Source organism: Carcharhinus amblyrhynchos, chromosome 11, assembly GCF_965287045.1.
Source record: "Carcharhinus amblyrhynchos chromosome 11, sCarAmb.v2.hapA, whole genome shotgun sequence".
In the NCBI taxonomy this organism is placed as follows: Eukaryota; Metazoa; Chordata; class Chondrichthyes; order Carcharhiniformes; family Carcharhinidae; genus Carcharhinus; species Carcharhinus amblyrhynchos.
The window spans coordinates 45349956-45371578 of record NC_137334.1 but is presented as its reverse complement, the minus strand read 5'-3'; the positions used below and the strand labels follow the sequence as shown (position 1 = coordinate 45371578).

The following is a 21623-nucleotide window of genomic DNA, read 5'->3' as shown; positions in this document are numbered from 1 at the left end:
GACTGCAAAAAGGGGAGGTTTCTTGGGAGTCTGTGAATTGGTACAATTTACAGTTGCATTGAACTGCTGCATGCACTCACCTCCACCCCAGATCCCTTGTGTACTGGGGAGGATCCGTCATAGAGGGATCTCAACTGGGGACAGCAACATGGCACACCAAGGTGTGTCCAGGCAACGGGTAAGGATATGGTAGTGGAAGGTGTGCAGCAGGAAACCCGTCTGTGCATCGGCAAAGGGCACAGAAGGCATTCCCATGAGGTGGCTCAAACTGTGGGGCACCTGGCACGGGAAAGAAAGTCTGGACTTGGGACCAATGTGAAATTCTGTCCGAGTAGGGGTACGCTTGGGTGGGATCGTGCCACACAGTTGCGCCTCCGAGAGACCATGTATGATGTCAGGTCCGAGCACGACCTTTCTAAGGTCACAGATGGCATTGGCCGCAAGCTGAACGTCAACATCCGCGCTCGGCTTGAGGTGTTATCCAGCCCACGCCTTTGCCATCCAGCATGTCCCCGACCTTCGTCATCCCAACAGCCACAGCCCTCCCGTCTGCTAGCCACCCAAAATTATACTGATGGAGGAGCAGATTCCTGAGCAATGGCTTCTGAACAACAGTCGCTATGCCAGATAGGGGAGAGCTGTGGCATGAGGCATGTCCCAGCATTTCAGAAGGTCCTGGTAAAAGATGGCAATGCCTGTAAGGAGCCAAAAAGGCCGCTCAGGTCTGTGAACAGGTGCCGCACGTCACAGTTCAGACCATGCACCTGGCAGAAGAAATACGTCACCAGGTCACACCATCAAGGAGGGGGCTCAACATAGAGGTATCGCTGCAGGGTCTGAAAATGGAAGATCACCAACTGGGTGCAAAGGCACACCAATGCCTGACCACCCTTCATAAGTGAGAGATTCAGAACCACAGCAGCAACCCAATGCATTCTTTTGTCCCAGGAGAACTCTAGGAGCGTTCTCTGGAGGCACGGGTGAAGGGCAACACTAGTTAGATAGAAAATTTAGGCAAGTCTCCCGTTCACATGTTTTTGTATTATTATTTTTGAAGGCACTTTTATTGGAACCAATAAATGTTATTTCACCCCAAATCTGTGAACAATTTGTCTCTGATTAGCTTCTAATGGGAATGTACTTACCTCGATGGTCGCTGGAGGGACCCTCCGTGTTGATGTCAGTGGGGGAGGCCCCTCAGTGTGCTACTACTGTGAAAATCAAGGTACTCAAATAATTCACTGGCTACAGTGGGTGGCATGCATTGACAGCAACTTACAGCATCTGTCATGGCATCCCCAGAACCCAGGAAAATTCACTCCCCGACCCCCACTCTGGGACCCTACATGAGTATTTACTGCTCCCTTACTCACCATGCAGTTGTGGACCCAGATGCCAGCACTGATTTTTTTCCTTGGTAAATGGAAATGGGCGCGAAAACAGGCACCATTCCTGCTAGTCACATCATGCCCGATTTTATGACTTATTCCCGCTGCATGGGCGCAATGGGGCCATAAAATTACACTCATTATTTGTGAAAATAAATATAATAAATATCCAAATCTAACTGCTTTTGAGTTTGGCCCAGAATTTGGCCACAAAGGAGTATGTCAGGGCTAAAATTCCAAAGAAATGTGAAACCCAGAGTGAAAAGTCTGACAACACCAGGATACCCACATCAAACCCAGAGTGTACAGAGTAGACCAGGTAAGAGCTGATCTAAACTTGATGGATTCATTTGGAACCCTTTTGGAGAGATAAGGATATGGTCCTGGGATGTTTTGGGAGAGATGAAACACCCTTTAGGAGAGGTAATGGATTGTTAAAAGCAAACATGATTGTGTTTAAAAACTGCATGAACTCACTGGAAGTGTCAATGTTATCAAATAACTGTCAAAGCTGTCAAAGAGAGCAAGGGGAAAAGATGGTGAGTAGGGGCATGGGTTAGCAAGAGTTAGCACTAAGTTGAATTAGCGGCTATAAAGTGCTATTGCACCTGAGGGAATAGGGCATTTGAGGGGCCATAGGTTGAGTAAGAGGGGAATGAGATGGCATTGGTTGGCATAGATAGGCATGGAGAATGTGTGAGGAGAGGGGAGGATGAATTTTTGTTCCAATCTTTTTTAATGCAATTCAATAAGTTACTGAGCACAAAAGTATGTATTCTGCCCAGCCTGCCTTCACAGCCCACAGAACATAATAAGAACATAAGAACATAAGAAATAGGAGCAGGAGTAGGCCATCTAGCCCTTTGAGCCTGCCCCGCCATTCAATAAGATCATGGCTGATCTGAAGTGGCTCAGTTCCACTTTCCCGCTTTCTCCCCATAACCCTTAATTCCCTTGCCTACCAAAAACCTATCTATCCGTGTCTTAAATATATTTAGCGAGGTAGCCTCCACCACATCAACGGGCAGAGAATTCCAGAGATTCACCACCCTTTGAGTGAAGAAGTTCCTCCTCAACTCCGTTCTAAACGGCACCCCCCACCCCCCCGCCTTATCTTGAGGCTGTGCCCTCAAGTCCTGCTGTCCTTTCTAACTGGGAAGAATCTCTCTACCTCTACCCTATCCATCCCCTTCATTATCTTATACGTCTCTATAAGATCCCCCCTCATCCTTCTAAACTCCAACGAGTACAAACCCAGTCTATTCAGCCTCTCTTCATAGTCCAACCCCTTCATCTCCGGCCCAAGTTCTAATCCAAATTAGCATCTCATCACTGTGCTTTTCCAAGTTGAGTTGGAGGGTAACTTCTGATGGATTGTTCTTCATGTATCCTATACACTATCCTGTCTTGTTGAGTAGTAGAACTTGTAAAGTCCTCTGAGAAGGTGGTTCTCTTGACTCAGGAATGGCATGTAGCACAAGGTGTCAAACAGCAGGCACAATATCTCAAAAAGTAGAGTGAGTCACTTTTTAAAGTTGACAACTATACTTCAACAAATAAACTCAAACTATGCTAATCAAATACATGAAGGGACTCATGACTAAATTCCCTCAAAAGCTTTATATATCATAGACTGGTTTCACCCTATAAAAACAAACCTGCTAGATGCAAATACAAACCTTTATTGCACTCCATGCTGTGTTTGACAGGAAGTCGACAGGGCTATTGTAATTATGGTCAATATTAAATCTGAGTAAGAAGTCAAGTTCATGAGCATCTATTTCCTTTTCCAAAAGTAAAATCTATACAGGGAAAATTGGATACTCATATTATAATTTTGGCATGAATTGACATTTAATATTCATGCACACACGGTTAATATATTTCCTAATGCTTAATATATGCTAAACAAATAAAACTATTTGTTTAGTTTTGAGAACATCAAAACTAAACAAATATCAAAACTTAGCCATAGAGTTTGTTATATATCATTAATTTTTATTTGTAAAAATATTATACCCCAACTAATCATAAAATCCCTACGATGCAAAAGGAGGCTATTTGGCCCATCAAGTCTGCACCGGCTCTCCAACAGAGCATCCTATTCAGGCCCTATCTGCATAACCCCACATATTTACCCCACTGATCCCCATAACCCACACATCCTGGGACACTAAGAGGCAATTTAGCCAATCCATATAATCTGCACATCTTTAGAGTGTGGGAAGACATCAGAGCACCCGGAGGGAACCCACAATGGTACGAAGACAATGTGCAAATTCCACACACAGAATCAACGAAGACCAGAATAGAGACTGGGTCCCTGGTGCTATGAGACAGAAATGCTATGACTATTTGATTGTATTTTTTGAGGAGGTGACCAGGTGTATAGATGAGGGTAGCCCATTTGATGTAGTTTATATAGGTTTCAGCAAAGCCTTTGACAAGGTCCCACATGGGAGACTTGTAAAGAAAGTAAATGCAAATGGGATACAGGGCAATTTAATAAAATGGATTCAAAATTGACTCAGTTGTAAGAGACAGAGGGAATGACAGAACACTATTTCAGTGACTGGAAGCCAGTGTCCAGTGGCATACCATAGGGATCTGTTTTGGGAACCCTCCCGCTATTATTCATAATTTATATAAGCAACATAGATGGCTATATTGAGAGGGTTAGAATTAATAAGTTTGCTGATGACACGATGATTGGCTGGGTGGTTAATAATGAGGCTGAGTGTCTTGGGCTACAATAAGACGGAATGGTCCAATGGGCAGATTAGTGGCAGATGGAATTTAATCCTGCAAAGTGTGAGGTGATACATTTTGGAAGGAGAAATGTGACAAGGAAGTTCTGTGAACAAAGGGACCCTGGCACATTTGTCCACAGGTCTCTGAAGATGGTAGGGTGGTGAAAAAGCATATGAGAAACTTTCCTTTATTAATTGAGGTATAAATTACAATAGCAGAAAAGTCATGTTGGAGTTGTATAGAACTTTGATGAGGCTACAGCTAGAATACTGTGCAGTTCTGATCGCCACATTATAGAAAGGATGTGATTGCACTGAAGGGTTGCAGAGGAGATTCACCAGGATGCTTCCTGGGATGGAACATTTAAGCTATGAAGGGAGATTGGATAGGCTTGGGTTGTTTTTGTTGGAACAGAGAAGACTGAGTGGAGATTTTTTACACAGAGAGTAGTGGTGCAAAGAACATTGCCAGGGGAGATAGTGCAAGCGGATACAGTAGTGACTTTTAAGGAACGTCTTAACAAGTACATGAATAAGATGGGAAAAGAGGGATACGGTCCCCGGAAGAGTAGGGGGTTTTAGTTAAGTCGGGCAGCATGGTTGGTGCAGGCTTAGAGGGCTGAAGAGCCTGTTCCTGTGCTGTAATTTTCTTTGTTCTTCTGATTGGGGTGTACAAGATTATGGGTGCAGTGAACAGAGTGGATAGGGAGCAGCTGTCCCCTTAGTTGAAGGATCAGTCATGAGAGGACATAGGTTCAAGATGAGGGGCCTGAGTTTCAGGAGGATGTGAGGAAAAGCTTTCTTATCCAAAGAGTGGTGAGAGACTGGAATGCGCTGCTTGGGAGGGCAGTAGAGGCAGGTTGCCTCACATCCTTTAAAAAGTACCTGGATGAACGCTTGGCACATCATAACATTCAAGGCTATGGGCCAAGTGCTGATAGATGGGATTAGGTGGGAGTTCAAGTGTTTCACATGTGCCAGTGTAGACTCGATGGGCTGAAAGGTCTCTTCTGCACAGTAAGATTCTATGATTCCATGAACTAATGAAGTAGTTCATGTTCATACCTGAAAGGTCATTTGAGCTGAAAAGGTAAGTTTATCCCTTTCAAACAGTCCACGGTTAATGTAGATGAACGTTGAATACGTTATCTCATCAATGAGATTAGATACCCTCACTCTCACATCATCAGACACTTCAGCTTGTTGTACAGCTTTGTGAAATACAGCCGCAAATGCCTAAAGATAAGATAAATTGCTAGCTGTTCATTTATTGCTATTTTAATTGTGAAAAATCTGTGTACAAATACTGCAGCAAATTGAATGACAACCTTGAGTGAAAATCGATACATAGGATTGATCATATTAAGGTCACTCATGATAAAGTACAGCAGAGAAGCTCTGACAGCTGCTGGACGATAGTGTTCACGAGCTTCATTGATCTTCACTTCATTAACTTTTGCTTCAAGTACCTACACAAAAGATAGCAACAATTATGATGGGATGTTAAATAACAATTAAAAATAATTCTCCCTCCCAATAACATGAACCCTATTTTGAGTATGGTCCGATGGGTATCATGTGCAATCCTGGATAGCGAATCCACAACAGTACATCACAGCTGACTCAGGTTCTGCTCTTAGTGAAATTCCACCAATGCACATCCAGCCGAGGTTGTTGCATATCAATCAAGAGCAAGAACGGTTTTGTTATGTCTCATATCAAGAAGCTTCTCATGTGTTATATGTGGCATTTTGTGCCACAGATCTCATGGACATTTGAAGTGGCAACAAGTTTTAGTTCTTATTAAATAAATATTATACCCTCAATATATACATTAGAAATACAGCAATATCTTCTACTTATTGCTTCCCACAGCACTTCACCTTGGCAAGATCATATAAATGGTATACAATAGATCAAAGAAGGAAATATACGGAGGGGTGACCAAAAACCTGCTCAAGAGAAAAGGAATTCAAGAAGGTTTTCAGTAAGAGAATGTAGTAGAGAGCTCAAGTGATTTAGAGAATGGCCTCAGGCAGCTGAAGAAACAACTATTACATATAGGGCATAGGGAAGCATGGATACACAAGAAGTTACATTCAGAGGAACAGAGTTCAAGGAAGGTGACTGTAGCGTTGGAGAAGGTTACAACATAGGGAGGAATCAGGAGTATGAATGAATTTAAGTACCAAGATAAGAACGTTAAGTTTGAGGTACTGGGGAAACAGGAACCCATGTCCGTCAGTAAGGACCCAAGTGATGAATGAGCAGAATTGGGATAGAATAGGTTATGGACAGCAGAGTTTGAATGAACTAAAGTGGCTGGAACTAGGATAATATTGGAAAATTACGTTTGGTGGTGACAATTACATGCTTAAAGTTTCAGTGACAAATGGGCCAAGAGATGTTTGCAAAGGTAAATCTTTGTGATGGAAAGGTTCTGGTGTCAGAAGCTCAGTTCAGGTTCAAATACAATGCCACGTTTCTGAAGAACAAGTTAGGAGTCTCTTGAACGTGTGTAGAAAGTGAAAATGTAAGAGTCAGTAGCAGTAACATTTGTAAGTGTACGACGGTGGATCATTCACCATCCTTTTCTAAGAAACAGTGAGTTGCTAGTGGCACAGGAGAGACATTCAACAAGATGCTTAAGACAATATGTGTGCTTGCTTTTTCATACCTTCATTTCTATTTCAGCTGCTGTGTGCTTTGTGGTTTCAAGTTTTTCCACCAATAATGCATCTCCCAAAAAATTCCAGTCTGCAGCTGAAAGTCGAGTTAAAAGCTCATCCTCAAGTAGCTTTAGTTCAATTTTGAAATCATTCTGTTGCTTGGTGAGTTCAGACTAGGAAAATTAAATTACATCTCTGATGCTGTTTTTAATAACCAGAGTGGTAACATAGCCTTTTTCATCACAGTGGTGGGTATCTAAGTAATAGGAATACAAGTCTAGTGGTTCCAGATTTATAGCACTAACCAAATGTTCTACTTGAGGACATTCATTATAACTATTTGAGTGTTAAATCACTTTTATAGATGCAGTAAAACTTATACACATTATATAGAAATTATACAGAAAAGGTCGATTCATTGAGATAGCAAAGCAGCTAAAATGTATTAAATATACAAGATACTTCATTCCTTAATGTGTTCAGTTCATATTCATGCAAAGTGGTATTGCAAATATATTATACTACACCAGACTTATACACTTGAGACACAACTCACGTCTGTAAAACATCTGTGTCTTTTTTCATAATCTTGGGTTATGCGTAATGAGTAATTAATTGAAACTCAAGAAATGGGAAACTCCTACCAATGGAGGTAATTTGAAGAAAGATTTTGGCCAAAGTGGGCTGATTTTTCTCTTTGGACAACCAAAGGTGCAGCATACTGTAACTGATGTTACACCAGCTGTTTCACCAGAATGTTTTTATTTCCTGATAGGGATACCCTTCCTATGAAGGTCTGACCCTGACAAAACATAATGCTGCCAGGAGAGGAAGCAGAATTTTAGCATTGCTTCAGCAGAGATTAGTTAGCTCTTTGGAAGAGCTATCTAACTAGTCTTACTCCCTTCAATACAGGTAAATGTGAGCTGGTATATTTTGGTGGGAAGAATAGGAAGGTCACTTATTACTTAGAAGGATGCAAATCTAGGTAGAGTAGAGGAACAAAGGGATCTAGGAGTACAAGTATATCAATTACTAAAAGTTGTGTCACAGATAGAAGTCTCACAACACGAGGTTAAAGTCCAACAGGTTTATTTGGTATCACAAGCTTTTGGAGTGCTGTTCCTTCATCAGGTGAGTGGCGAACAGTGCTCTGAAAGCTTGTGACACCAAATAAACCTGTTGGACTTTAACCTGGTGTTATGAGACTTCTTACTGTGCCCACCCCAGTCCAATACCGGCATCTCCACATCATGTGTCATAGATTAGCAAGACAATTATAAAAAAACACTGTAAGCACTAGGCTTTATTTCTGGAGGGCTGAAATGAAAAGTAGGGAAGTTGTGCTAAATCTGTAAAGTACCTTCATTACACCACATTTAGGGCAGTGTGTGCAATTTTGGTCATAGAGATTTACAGCATGGAAACAGGCCCTTTAACTTGTCCATGCAGCCCCTTTTTTTAAACCTTTGGCTAGTCCCAATTTCCCGCGTTTAGCCCATATCCTTCCATATCCATCTTACTCATGTAACCGTCTAAATGCTTTTTAAAAGACAAAATTGTACCCACCTCTACTACTACCTCTGGCAGCTTGTTCCAGACACTCACCCCCTCTGTGTGAAAAAATTGCCCCCTGGACCCTTTTGTATCTCTTCCCTCTCACCTTAAACTTATGCCCTCTAGTTTTAGACACTCCTACCTTAGGGAAAAGATATGGACTATCTAGTTGATCTATGTCCCTCATTATTTTATAGACCTCTATAAGATCAGTCCGAAGCCTCCTACGTTCCAGAGAAAAAAGTCCCAGTCTATCCAGAATCTCCTTATAACTCAAACCATCAAGTCCTGGTAGCATCTGTAATAACTCCACGGAGGCAAAAGTCCCATCACCAAGTTACTTTATTTACACCATATATCTGTACATAGCTAGCTGTCCAGTTGCTCACTGCTGAATGCAGGCTGGAAGACTAACACACCTGCCTTTTATGGGGAGCATGAGACTCCCTGATTTAACCATCAATTAAGACTCATCAGGTACTTCTTTTCAGGTACCAACAAATTAGACAAAATAAAATTAACTTAGGGACAAATTAAAAGAGGCAGCTCCCCAAAAGGAGAGAGAACAGCCAGAACAAAAAACAAACTCGAAAGGAAACTTAAGACATCAAATTAAAATGTGATTATCGAGGTCAGTAATACATCCCAGCCCCTGCGATGCCCAGCAGGCATTGAAGGTGTCAACTGTGCCTGTGGACACCGCATGCTCCCTCTCCAGGGACACCTGGCCTCGAATATAGCTGCAGTAGAGGGGCAGACAGTCAGGATGGATGACTGTCAATTGCCTGCTGCCTGGACCTACTGATGGCATGCTATGCCAGCCCCAGGAGCAGGTTTACGAGGAGGTCCTCCATTTGACATCCCCCCCCCACCCCCGCACCAGGTGTAGGACTCATCAAGATATCTCTTTCAACACCAACCAAATAAACAAACTCAAATTAACTTAGAGACAAATTAAAAGGGGCAATTTCCCAAAAGGAGGGGGAACAGCCTGAACCAAAAATCAAATCACAAAGGAAAATTAAAACATCAAATCAAAAGGTGATTATCAGGGTCGATAATACATTCCAGACCCTATGGTGCCCAGTGGGCATGGAAGGCGTCAACTGCACCCATGGACACTGTGTGCTCTCTCTCCAGGGATACCTGGCCACAAATATAGCCGCGGTAGAGTGGCAGTCAGGATGGATGACCCTGTTGATTGCCCGCTGCCTGGACCTACTGATGGTGTGCCTTGCCAGGCCAGGAGCAGGTTCACGAGGAGGTCCTCCTCCCGACCCGACCCACCCCCCTTCGCACCAGGTGTAGGATTCATCATGTAGTTCATACTCTAGCAAGCTAACCTCATAGCCTGGCTGAAATCCACACATTATTTTACAAGTTGTCTTATACAACTTCAATAAGATGTCCCAACTGCTGTATTCAATGTTCTAACTAATAAAACCAAGCATGCCGAATGCCTTCTTCACCACTCTGTCCACCTGTGACTCCACTTTCAAGAAGCAATGAACATGTACCCCTAGATATTTTTGTTCTATAAATCTCCCAGCGCCCTACCATTAACTGAGTAAATCCTGCCCTGGTTCAATCTACCAAAAATTATCACCTCGCATTTATCTAAATTAAACTCCATTTGCCATTTGTCAGCCCACTGGTCCAATTGATCAAGATCCCGTTGCAATCCTAGATAACCTTCTTCACTGTCTACTATGCTGCCAATCTTGGTGTCATTTGTAAACTTACCAACCATGCCTACTACATTCTGTCCAAATCATTAACATAAATTACAAATAACAGTGGGCCCAGCACCAATCCCTGAGGCGCACTGCTGGTCACAGGCCTGTAGTTTGAGAAACAACCCTCGGTCTTCTGTCGTCAAACCAATTCTGTATCTATTTGGCTATCTCACCCTGGATCCCGTGAGATTTAACCTTAAGCTACAACCTACCATGTGGTACCTTGTCAAAGACCTTGCTAAAGTCCATGTAGACAACATCAACTGCACTGCCCTCATCTACCGTCTTGGTTACCCCTTCAAAAAACTCAATCAAATTTGTTAGACACGATTTTCCATTCACAAAGCCATGCTGACTATTCCTAATCAGTCCTTATGTCTCTAAATGCCTGTAGCTCTTGTCTCTCAAAATACCTTCCAACAACTTACCCACAATAGATGACAGGCTCAGTTGCCTGAAGTTCGCAGGCTTTTCCCTGCAGCCCTTTTAAAACAAAGGCACAACATTTGTCACCCTCCAATCTTCAGGCACCTTGCCTATAACTGTCGATGATTCAAATATCTCTGGTACGGGACTCGTAATTTCCTCCCTAGGCTCTCACAATGTCCGAGAATACGTTTTAAGATTTCCAGCACTTCCTGCTCTGTTATATGTACACTCCTCAAGACATCACTATTTTGAAAACTGTATTTTGAAAATTCCATGCACAGGAGAAGTATTTTATAAAATTTCCTTTATTCTATACTGGCAATTTTTAATATAATTTAAGCTTACAAAATTATATATATGACTTAAGATGATTCTGTTTGTTTTTTCATACAATAATTGTGTTGAGAAGCATATTGATAACCCTGATTGGATGAGACCTAAACATATTCCAATTTTGTCAAATCTTGCCAGGTCTCTGACTGCGAGCTCTTTCATGCAGTTATTTTTGAGGCTGCAGCTATTTCTCCTCTCTAAAGTCAAATCTGTATTGTTATCAAGATCACCAGCACACATCTACTCTGGTTACCACGGTTGTTATAAAAGTGACCATTGACACCCCTGTACAGGTTACTTAAAGCAAAAGATCATTGCTTTATAAGTTTTTAAATAAAGGGTTACTGGATACCAAATTTTGGTAACCTGATACGCAGTCCTGAAGAGATATAGATTATAGATGCCAGAAATGTGTCAATGTAAATGCAGGGAAAGGGCTGACAAGCTAGTTCTCATTTCTCTTGAAAAAAGACTGACAGGTGACCTGATAGGGGTCTTTAACATTCTGGAAGGTATGAAAGAATGGATACAGAGGCCCAGATTTTCAAGATGATGGACAGGCTCTCTGTCATGGCAAAAATCCTAGAAAAGACAGGAAATTCTAAATCCTGCCTCCAGGCACAGCAAGACTGGAATCAAGGCTGGGATTCTTGCACTCGTGGTTTACAGAGGCCTCCCTTTAATTTTAATGATAACATCACCCTGACCTGATGTCAGACAGACTTCAGAAAAAGTCACATGACCCCAGTCATTTTATCCTCAATTTAAAGACAGTCTCAAAAGATAACAATCGCATAAGCCTCATATTTGTAACATCAGCATCAGTATCCATGGATTTTTGAGCACAAGAACCTGTGATAATATTTTGCTGACTTTTAGCTTGATAATGTTCAAGAACTACTGATAGAAATAACCCAACCACATTCCACTAGAGCCACATTAATGTTTTACTAATGCCACCAAAAGGTCACAAGAGATCTAAACCACCAAATTGTAGCATTAAGCCTAACCACTCGGAAAGTTATTTCCTGAAGACAGCCACAAAAAAAACTCTCATATTGAAGGATACTGAACTCTCAAACTCATTAGTCTTCCGCAGATTTAATACCCCACATAGAAAAATAATTGCAGGCAGCATTTTCCCAAGGGGCCGGTTTAAAATCATTGAATAATTCATCAACAGCTACCATGTTTTTGCACAATTCAAAAACATTCAAATTAGATGTATTTTGTTGAGTTGAATTATTTTCCCACCAAATTATAACAGATCTCCCTTCAGTCTCAAATTTACAATTGCAATCTAAAAACCATACACAAACATTCATTTTCTGCTTGCCATTTACTTTGAAACATAGAAGATAGGAGTAGGAGGAGGCCATTTGGCCCTTTGAACCTGCTCCTTCATTCATTAAGATCGTGGCTGATCATCCAACTCAATTGCCTAATCCTGCTTTTTTCCCCACAACCTTTGATCCCATTTGCCCCAAGTGCTATATTCAGCCGCCTCTTGAATGCATTCAATGTTTTGACATCAACTACTTCCTGTGGCAATGAATTCCACAGGCTCACCACTCTTTGGGCAAAGAATTATCTCTTCACCTCGTCCTAAATGGCCTATCCTGAATCCTCAGACTGTTACCCCTGATTCTGGACTCCTCCACTATTGGGAACATCCTTCCTGCATCTATCTTGTCTAGACTGGTTAGAATTATATAACTCTCTGTGAGATTCCCCCCTCATTCCTCTGAACTCTAGTGAACACAATTCTAACCTAGTCAATCTCTCCTCATCCATCAGTCCCGCCATCCCTGTTGCTGCAGTCGCTTGAGAGCAAGAACATCCTTCCTCAGAAAAGGAGACCAAAACTGCACACAATTTGTACAATAATGACACACAGAAACACAGATTGCTTCAGAGCACGCAGACCTGGAGTAAAAACCCACTGGAGTATGAAGAATGGGAGTTGCTGTGGAGAACAGCTCTTTCCCAACATTCAACAGAACGAGGAAGAAAGATTTAAAAATTTATGTACAAAACATATCATACACCCTACAAGTTACATAGGTCTAACCCTACCCTGCAAACAAACGTTGGCAAGAATTCACTCATACAGATACAGTGCTAGACATACAACTCTACTCTGAGTTTCTGAATTACTGGTTCACTTCAGAACCACATTTTCTGAACAGCCAAAAGCACTCACATCTCAAATCTGCCATCTTGGACTTAAGCACAATAAAACAGAAATACTTTTAGAGATAGACTTCTCCTTCTTAAGTCACTTCAGTCCCTTGGAACTGAGGTGACTTCCTTCAATTCCAAACTTGTGGGTTCTGAAGTGACTAAAAGGTCCATTCCTGGATTCGCAAACTCTGCTACAGGTGGAGCAGGTAGTGTTTGATGAAGTGGGTATATGGTATGCATAGATTTTGGTACACTCTTTCTGCTGCTTCTGCTTGGTCTCCACCTGTGCCTATTGGAATTGTTCAGAATGGTTGGCGGATGCTTCTTCTCCAGTTTGGGTGGTCTTGAGCAAGAGATGCCCAGAAATGATTGGGAATATTACATTTTTCAAGAAGGCTTTGAGGATGTCACTGAATGGTTTCCTCTGCCCTCCTGGTAATCACTGCCTTAATGAAGGTTGGAGTAGACAGCTTGTTAGTCCTGCAATCAATGTTGCCTGTCCAACATATTTAATTAATTATACACACTTTGATACTGGGAGTGTTGGGCTAAGAAAGAACACTGATATTGCAATGTCATTCCTGGATTTGCAGGATTTTTACGGATACATCATTGGCGATATTTTTCCAAGGATTTAAACTGTCTGCTATATTTTGTCCATGTCTCTGACACATGTAAGAGGGCAGGTAGCACTGCAACCCTGTAGACCATGAATTTGGTGCTGGGTTTGGGGTCTTTGTCGTTTAACACTCTTTTCTTCAAAAGGCCAAAGGCTATGCTGGCACAGTGATGTTGCGTTTATGGAGGTCATCATTGAGAGGAGATTCCTAAGGTATGAGAAATGATCATCATTTTCCAATGGTTCCCAGTAGATCTTGACAGTCAGGGAGAACAGGCTGGCAGAGGACCTTTGCCTTCTGGATATTTAGCCTTGATTCCATTTTTTCACTTGCCTCCATGTGTTGACAATAGATTCGAGCCTTGCCAATAGACAAGGGTTTTCAGCATACTGCAGTTTATTAACAGAGGTTAGGGTGATCTTGTTTCTAAAATGGAGATACTGTAAGTTGACTAGTTTCCCACTTATTCTATGGTAAAATCCTCACAACTAAAATGTATCCCAGTGAGGAAGAAAGATGATAAAAAGGGGGGGGGGGGAAGAGGGAGAGAGACAGGAGGAGAAGAGGGAGAGGGAGAGAGAGAGAAAGAAAGAGAGAGAGAAAGAAACAACCTTGGCTAAACAAGGAGGTCAAGGACAATATAAAGGCAACAACTAAGCTATATCATATTGTAAAGGCCAGTGGCAGGCTGGAAGGTTGGGAAACGTTCAAACATAAACAAAGGGATACTAAAAAAGTAATAAAAAGAGCTAGGGTAAATTACAAAATAAAACTAGTGCAAAATATCAAAAAGAATAGCCAAAGCTTCTATAAGTATATAAAAGAGAAGAGTCGCTAAAGTAAATGATGGTTCCTTGGAAAATGAAACCAGAGAATTAATAGTGGGAAACACTGAAATGGCAGAGATGCTAAATCAATACTTTGCCTCAGTTTTCACGGCGGAGGACACCAGTGCCATTTCTATAGGAACGGGCAAGGTGGAGGTAACAGAAAGGGTAGAACTTAGAACAATCAACATCAATAGGGAAAAGGTACTCAGCAAACTATTGGGATGGAGGGCAGTTAAGTCCACTGGCCCTGATAGCATACATCCTAAAGTATGAAAAGAACTGGCGGCAGAGATAGTGGATCCATCAGTTATAAATATTCCAAAATTCCCTGGACATGGGAAAGGTTCCACTGGATTGGAAAAATGCTACTGTAACACTCTTATTCAAAAATGGAGGGAGGCAAAATGTGGGAAATTACAGTTAGTTTAACACCTGTTGTTAGTATCAATTATCAAGGAAGCAACAGTAGGACATTTGGAAAGTCAAAACGCTATCCATCAGAGTCAGCATGCTTTTATGAAGGGCAAATCACGTTTAACTAATTTATTGGAGTTCTTCGATGATGTAACAAACAAAGTGGATAATGGGGATCCTGTAGATGTAGTGTATCTGGACTTCCAGAAGGTGTTTGATAAGGTGCTGAACAAAAGGTTAATTCACAAGGTTAGATCACATTTGATTAGGGGTACTTTATTAGCTTAGACAGATGACTGACTGATGGACAGAGAGTCAAGATAATTTTTTTTGTCTAGATGGCAAGAAGTAATTAGTGGAATACCATAAGGTTTGATCCTTGGGCCCCAGCTATTTACAATCTATTAATGACTTGGATATGGGGATAGAAGGCTCTATAGCTAAATTTGCAGATGACACAAAAATAGGTGAGGCAGTAAGTTGCAATGAGGAAATAAGGACTCTACAAATGGATATAGATAGGTTAGGAGAGTGGGCCAAAATGTGGCAGATAGAGATTAACGTGGATAAGTGTGAGGTCATGCATTTTGGTCAGAAAAATAGGAAGGCGACTTTTGTCTAAATTGGGAGACACTTTGGGACACTCCAGTGCAAAGGGATCTGGGAGTCCTCATTCATGGGTCACAGTAAACCAGCAAGCAGGTACAGCAGATAATAAAGAAAAAGTGAATGGATTATTTATAGCTAAAGGAATAGAATATAAAGAAATATTGTTGCACTATACAAGGCACTGGTGAGAGTGCACCTGGAGTATTGTGCACAGTTTTGGTCCCCTTATTTGAGGAAAGATGTAGTGGCAGTTCAGAGGAGATTCACTAGATTGATTCCAGAGATGAGGGGTTTATCATATGAAGACAGATTGATCAGTTTAGACCTATAATCTTTGGAATTCAGAACAATGAGGGGAGATCAAATTGAAATATATATGATAAAAGGTATGGATAAAGTAGACGTGGAGTGCATGCTTCCTCTTGTGGGGCATTCCAGGATGAGGGGTTATAGTCTTAAGGTAAGGAGCAACAAATTTAAAACAGAGTTGAGGAGAAACTACTTCTCCCAAAGGGTTGTGAATCTGTGGATTTCGCTGTGCCAAAGTGCAGTGGATGTTGGGACAGTGAGTAAATTTAAGGAAGAGTTGGACAGATTTTTAACTGGTAATGGATTGAAGGGTTTTGGGGAGAAGGCAAGAAAATGGGGATGAGAAGCAAATCAGCCTTGATCGAAAGGCGGAGCAGATTCAATGGGCTGAATGGCCTAATTCTGCTTCTATTCCTTATGAACGCACGAACTTATAAATAATACTCTGCTTGTCTATTCTTCCAGCCAATGTATACAATGTCACATTTTCCCACATTATACATCACCTGTCAATTTTTGCCCACTTACTTAACTCAGTGATATCACTTTGCACTGTTGATGTTGAATTTGTGTTGCAATGAAATACATGCTTTAAACTGGTCATTAAGCACAGCTGTCCTCAATTGGGGAAGGGTTAGGGAATCAATGTAAAAGTACATAAATAAGTTCACTCAGTGTCTAGCTTTGGTGATTTGGAAATAAACCTGTTTTAAGGTACAGACTAGCTTCAGGCTCATTCTTCCTTTATATACAATAATTATTTATGACCTCCTCACAACTTGCTTTCTGACTTACCTGGACCCAGCTCATCAACATGAAGCTGATGTTCCTCAAGCTACAGGCACTTACTGCAGATGTGTTTGTTTTGGATCGCACAGGTTTTCACCAGCTACAACTTGTTTTTATTTAATAAATTAAGTTCCAAGTTTAGAATGTCACATAATAATTATCCATTGTTATATATGGAATTTAACTCATTACATTATAAATTTAATATCATTCTCAAATCTCTAAGATACTTAAATTTAGCAATTATCTCCTGTGCACCAATTTAAGGCCTCTAGCTTTCAGCTCTCAGGTCTTGCTGTCTCTAGCTCCCTTTTGGACCACATCTTATTTTGTAAAAAGCCAGAACCACATCGCCTCCCTCACTTATCAAATTCCTGGATTTATGCACTTGATCTCACTGTACTCAGTCTCCAGCTGCATCATGTGCTTTCAGTTCAACTATATATGTTTCTAACGTTCGCACCTCCACTGGACACAATTTTTGTTTCTTTACGCATCCCATTACCACTCTCTTTAACCTTGCACCACTACTTCTTTGTCAGTTAAACTCTTCTTTCCTCTATCACATTGGACATTTTCTTAATCTATTTTTCCCACACTTCTCCCTTACACTGACTGTACTTTCTTAAGACCAATCACATGTCTTAACTCTAAAATTGGGAAGAGTTAAGAGTTAAAATTGGGAAATGAAAAATCATGACCTAAAACTCTGTAATGTTGGAGAACTTGTGCCACAGAACTAGACCCACCACTACAACTAAACACTGTGATTTACCTAGCAATGTGGAAAATGCCCAGGTATTTTTTGTCTGCAGAACGCAGGACAAATCCAATCTGGCTAATAACTGCCCATCAGTCTAATCTCAATCATCAGAAAAGTGATGGAAGATGTCATTAAAAGTGCTATCAAGTGGCATTGACACAGCAATTACCTGGTCGCTGCTGCTCTGTTTTGGTTGTGCCAGGGCCCTCAGTTCCAGATCACAAATATACACAAAAGAGCTGATATGAGGTAAGAATGACTGTCTTGACATCAAAGCAGCATTTAACTAAGTGTGTTTAACTGAGTGTAGTATTTAGGAGTCCTAATAAAACCAAAATCAATGGAATCAGAGGGAAAACATTCCACTGATTGGATTCACGCCTAGTACAAAAGATGATGGTTGAGGTTGTTTGGAAACTAAAGATCTCAGTGCCAGGTCATTGCTGCAGATGTTCCTCAGGGTTGTGTCCAACATCCAACCATCTTCAGTTGCTTCATCAATGACTTTGTTGCATTATAAGGTCAGTAGTGGTGACTACACAATGTTTATACCTCCTGAGTATTACAAAGGGGAGGTAGATCTTCTCTCTGGGAACTAACACTCAATCACTCAAAGAGACTTACCTCCTCCCTTCATAATCTGTTAAAGTGTGTATGAGAAGGGATGATATCTGCACTTCAGCAACTTTTAGTGGGCAATTCAAAATAACTACCTGAGACTCCCTCTGTAAAGCAACAAGTAACATTTTATTTATCTAACAGTAAACAGGCTAGCTAAACTATTAACAAAATGAAGAAAACACTATTCTAATGGAATGCTGTTTCAATAAATCCAATTCCTACTTACTAACAAAAAAATAGAATTTCTAATTAATCTCTAGTCTTCTGGAATTTTTTTTTATCTTCTGTTTTCACTACCTTCCGGTGGTACCTTTACAATTGAGGTGAGGCTTTCTTTTAAGACATGAGCATGGCTGTTATGTTGTTAGAGACAGTTGCTGTCTGTGTTTCTCTCTCAAATTGTGAATCATGGTAGATGCAGTGGCTGTCTGACAGTTTGGAGTGGATAGCTGTGGCTTTTATACCTCTGATGACATACCAAAGATCCCCACAACAGGACTGCTTTACCGGTTATCAAAACATCCAATTCAAATCTGATAGGCTGCTGCTATTCAAATCCTAGTCTAAACTGATTAGTTAAAGTTCAAAAACAACTTGTCATCTTGGCAGCACCACTGCCTAGGCTTACAATATAACGTTTCAGTCTGTGTACAGCATGCACCTGCTTCTCTTCAGTATAGAAAAAAACTACTTTTTTCAAAACAGACTCTGCAATGCTTTCCGTTCTTAGCATTTTTACAATTGTTTGATAATTTTACAAACACTAACTTCATAACACCTTCCCCCCTTAAGAAAAAAATGAACCTCATCATGAAAAGATGGCTTTTTTGTTTAAACTCTCACGATAAAGCATCTGCAATAACATTTTCACGAACCGCAACATGTAAAATCTATAAATTAAATGCTTGTGACATAAGACTCCAATGAAATAGTCTGGCATTCTTGTCTTGAATCTTTCCAGAAATGTCCAAGAATTGTGATCAGTGTACACGATCATCTCTGATGCATTATTACTAAACTCAATAATTCCATTTCAATTGTGGAATATTTTGTCTGGTATATATTGAGTTTTTTCAAAACAAGACCGATTGGCCTTTCAATTCCACAATCATCCTCCTGTAACAATACAGCTCTAACACCTACAACGCTGACGCCAATGGCAACTTTAAAGAGTTTGAAAAAGTTTGGTGTGGCTTAAAATAGGTGCAGTGGTTAACATTGCTTTCAAATTCTCAAATGCCTCCTTGTATTGTTCTATCCACTAAAACTTCATGTTCCCTTTTCATAGAATCCCTATGATGCAGAAGGAGGCCATTCGGTCCATCTAGTCTGCACCAACCACAATCCCACCCAGGCCCTAATCCCGTAACCCCACATGTTTACCCTGCTAATCTCCCTGACACTAGGGTCAATGTAGCATAACCAATCAACTGGAGGAAACCGGAGTACCCAGAGGAAACCCATGTAGACATGGGGAGAACGTGCGAACTCCACACAGTGACCCAAGGCTAGAATTGAACCCGGGTCCATGGCACTGTGAGGCAGCAGTGCTAACCACTTTGCCACTATGCTACTCCAATAAATCCATCAACGGTGCCACTATGCTACTAAAGTTTGGTACGTTTTTTCTGTAGAATCCACACAATCTTTCTTCTTCAATGATGGCTTTGGAAATTCCTCAATGACCTTTGTCTTCATGTTTCTCAGTATCATCCTTCCATATCCAATGTTGTGTCCTAAGAATGTCATTTCCGCCGTTGCAAATTATGTTTTTGCCAAGCTTATGACCAACTTTGCCTTTTGTAGTCTCTTGAAGAGCGTTGCCAAATGCTCCATTTGATCTTTTCACGAATGACTAAAGATCACCAAATATTTATGTAAACAGCACAATTAGTCAATCCTGCAACAACACTGTTCATAAGCCTTTGAAAAGTGGCTGGTGCATTTTTCATCCCAAAGGGCATTATTTTAAATTGATATAGCCCATTTGGGGTTACAAAAGCAGAAACTTATTTTACTGTCTCTAACAAAGACCAATAACTGCGAAGTAAGTCCAACTTTGTGATGTAAGTAGCTTGTCTGATTTTTTTCCACATAATCCTCCAGCTTTGGAATTGGGTTGAACCAGATTTAGTCACAGTGTTGATCTTCCGATAATCTAGAATCTTTGAATATCATCAGATTTGGGGATCAACACGACCGGCGAACTCCACTCGCTTTGACTTGGTTCTATGATGTCGTCTTGAGGCATCGCTTCCACTTCCTTCTGAGCCTGTACTGCTTTGAGATGATTAGCTGATAGGGATGTTGTTTTATTGGAACAGCATTCCGTCCCATTCTTTTTCCACATAGGTCCTCATAGCACTGTAACAAGCCTTTCAATTCAGTTCTCTATTCCTAAGACAGATAGCTCACTACTTTAATCCATTCCCTAAGGACTTCTTCATTATTCAATTTATTCTGAGGCACATCAAAATCCACACCATCTAGATTTGATTCCTCACTCTGAGTGGCAGTAACTAATACCTGTTTCTCTGGTCCCTTTCCCTGTCATAGTACTGTTCTGGCATGTTCACATGACATACCTTATACATTTCTTTCCTATCTGACATCTTCACCAGATAATTCACCTGACTTAACTTCGTCTCAATCTGATAGGGATCACTAAACCTGGCTTTCAAAGGCTCTCCTACCATTGATAATAGCACCAATACTTCATCCCCACGGGCAAATGTACAAATTTTAGATTTCTTATCTGCTTTTTGTTTCATTAGGTGCTGGGTCACCTTCAAATGCTATCTAGCTAATTCACTCACTCTTTTAATCTATCTCTCACCTCAGATACCTAATCCAACTGTGAGATCTCTGACTTCGGATCTACCAACTTTTCCTTAATTAATTTTAAAGGGCCTCTTACTTTGCGTCCAAATATCAACTAAAATGGGGTAAACTGAGTCAATTCATTTGAAGCGTCTCTAATGGCAAATAATATAAAGGGGACATCTTTATCCCAATCAGTTGGGTAATCCTGGCAATAAGTCCTTGACATGATCTTTGTGGTCTGATGCTACCTTTGCAATGCTCCCTGGGATTCAGGATGGTATGCACTTGAGGAAAAGTGTCTGATGCCTAAACTATCCTTGACCTCAAATAATTTGGCAGTAAAATTGGACCCTTGGTCTGACTGAATCTCCCTGAATAATCCATAATTAAAGAAAAGGTAAAGAAAACAAGCAACTCCTCCACAACCTTTACGGAATAGCAAGGCAAACCTGGAAACCTGGTAGACGCATCCATTACGGTTAGCAAATACAGGTTCCCACTTTTGGTTTTAGGGAGGGGACCTACACAATCAATTATAACCCGTGTAAAAGGTTCTTCAAATGCAGAAATTGGCATCAAAGGTGCTGGTTTTATCACTGCCTGAGGCTTTCCTACCATCTCACATGTATGACAGGTACAGCAAAATTCAGCCACATCTTTATGTAATCCAAGCCAATAAAAATGCTTCTGTATCTTAGCCTGAGTCTTAATCACTCCTAAATGACCTCCTACAGATAATTTGGGTGCTATCCGCAACACTTCCTGTGTGCATTCTACCAGCAACACAATCTGGTAAACA

At 40.9% G+C, this 21623-nt stretch overlaps 1 protein-coding gene across 1 annotated transcript in view; it reads right to left on the bottom strand.

Annotated features, from left to right (window-relative positions):
- The window catches only part of dnah9l (dynein, axonemal, heavy polypeptide 9 like), a 443144-nt gene that overhangs the window by 61147 nt on the left and 360374 nt on the right, over positions 1 to 21623 (bottom strand). Inside the window, exons 66-69 of the mRNA XM_080198977.1 lie at positions 6816 to 6980; positions 5467 to 5607; positions 5204 to 5374; positions 3068 to 3190 (exon numbers count right to left, since the gene is read on the bottom strand). Coding sequence (XP_080055103.1) covers positions 3068 to 3190; positions 5204 to 5374; positions 5467 to 5607; positions 6816 to 6980 — 600 coding nt within the window. The remainder of the gene's footprint in view (positions 1 to 3067; positions 3191 to 5203; positions 5375 to 5466; positions 5608 to 6815; positions 6981 to 21623) is intronic.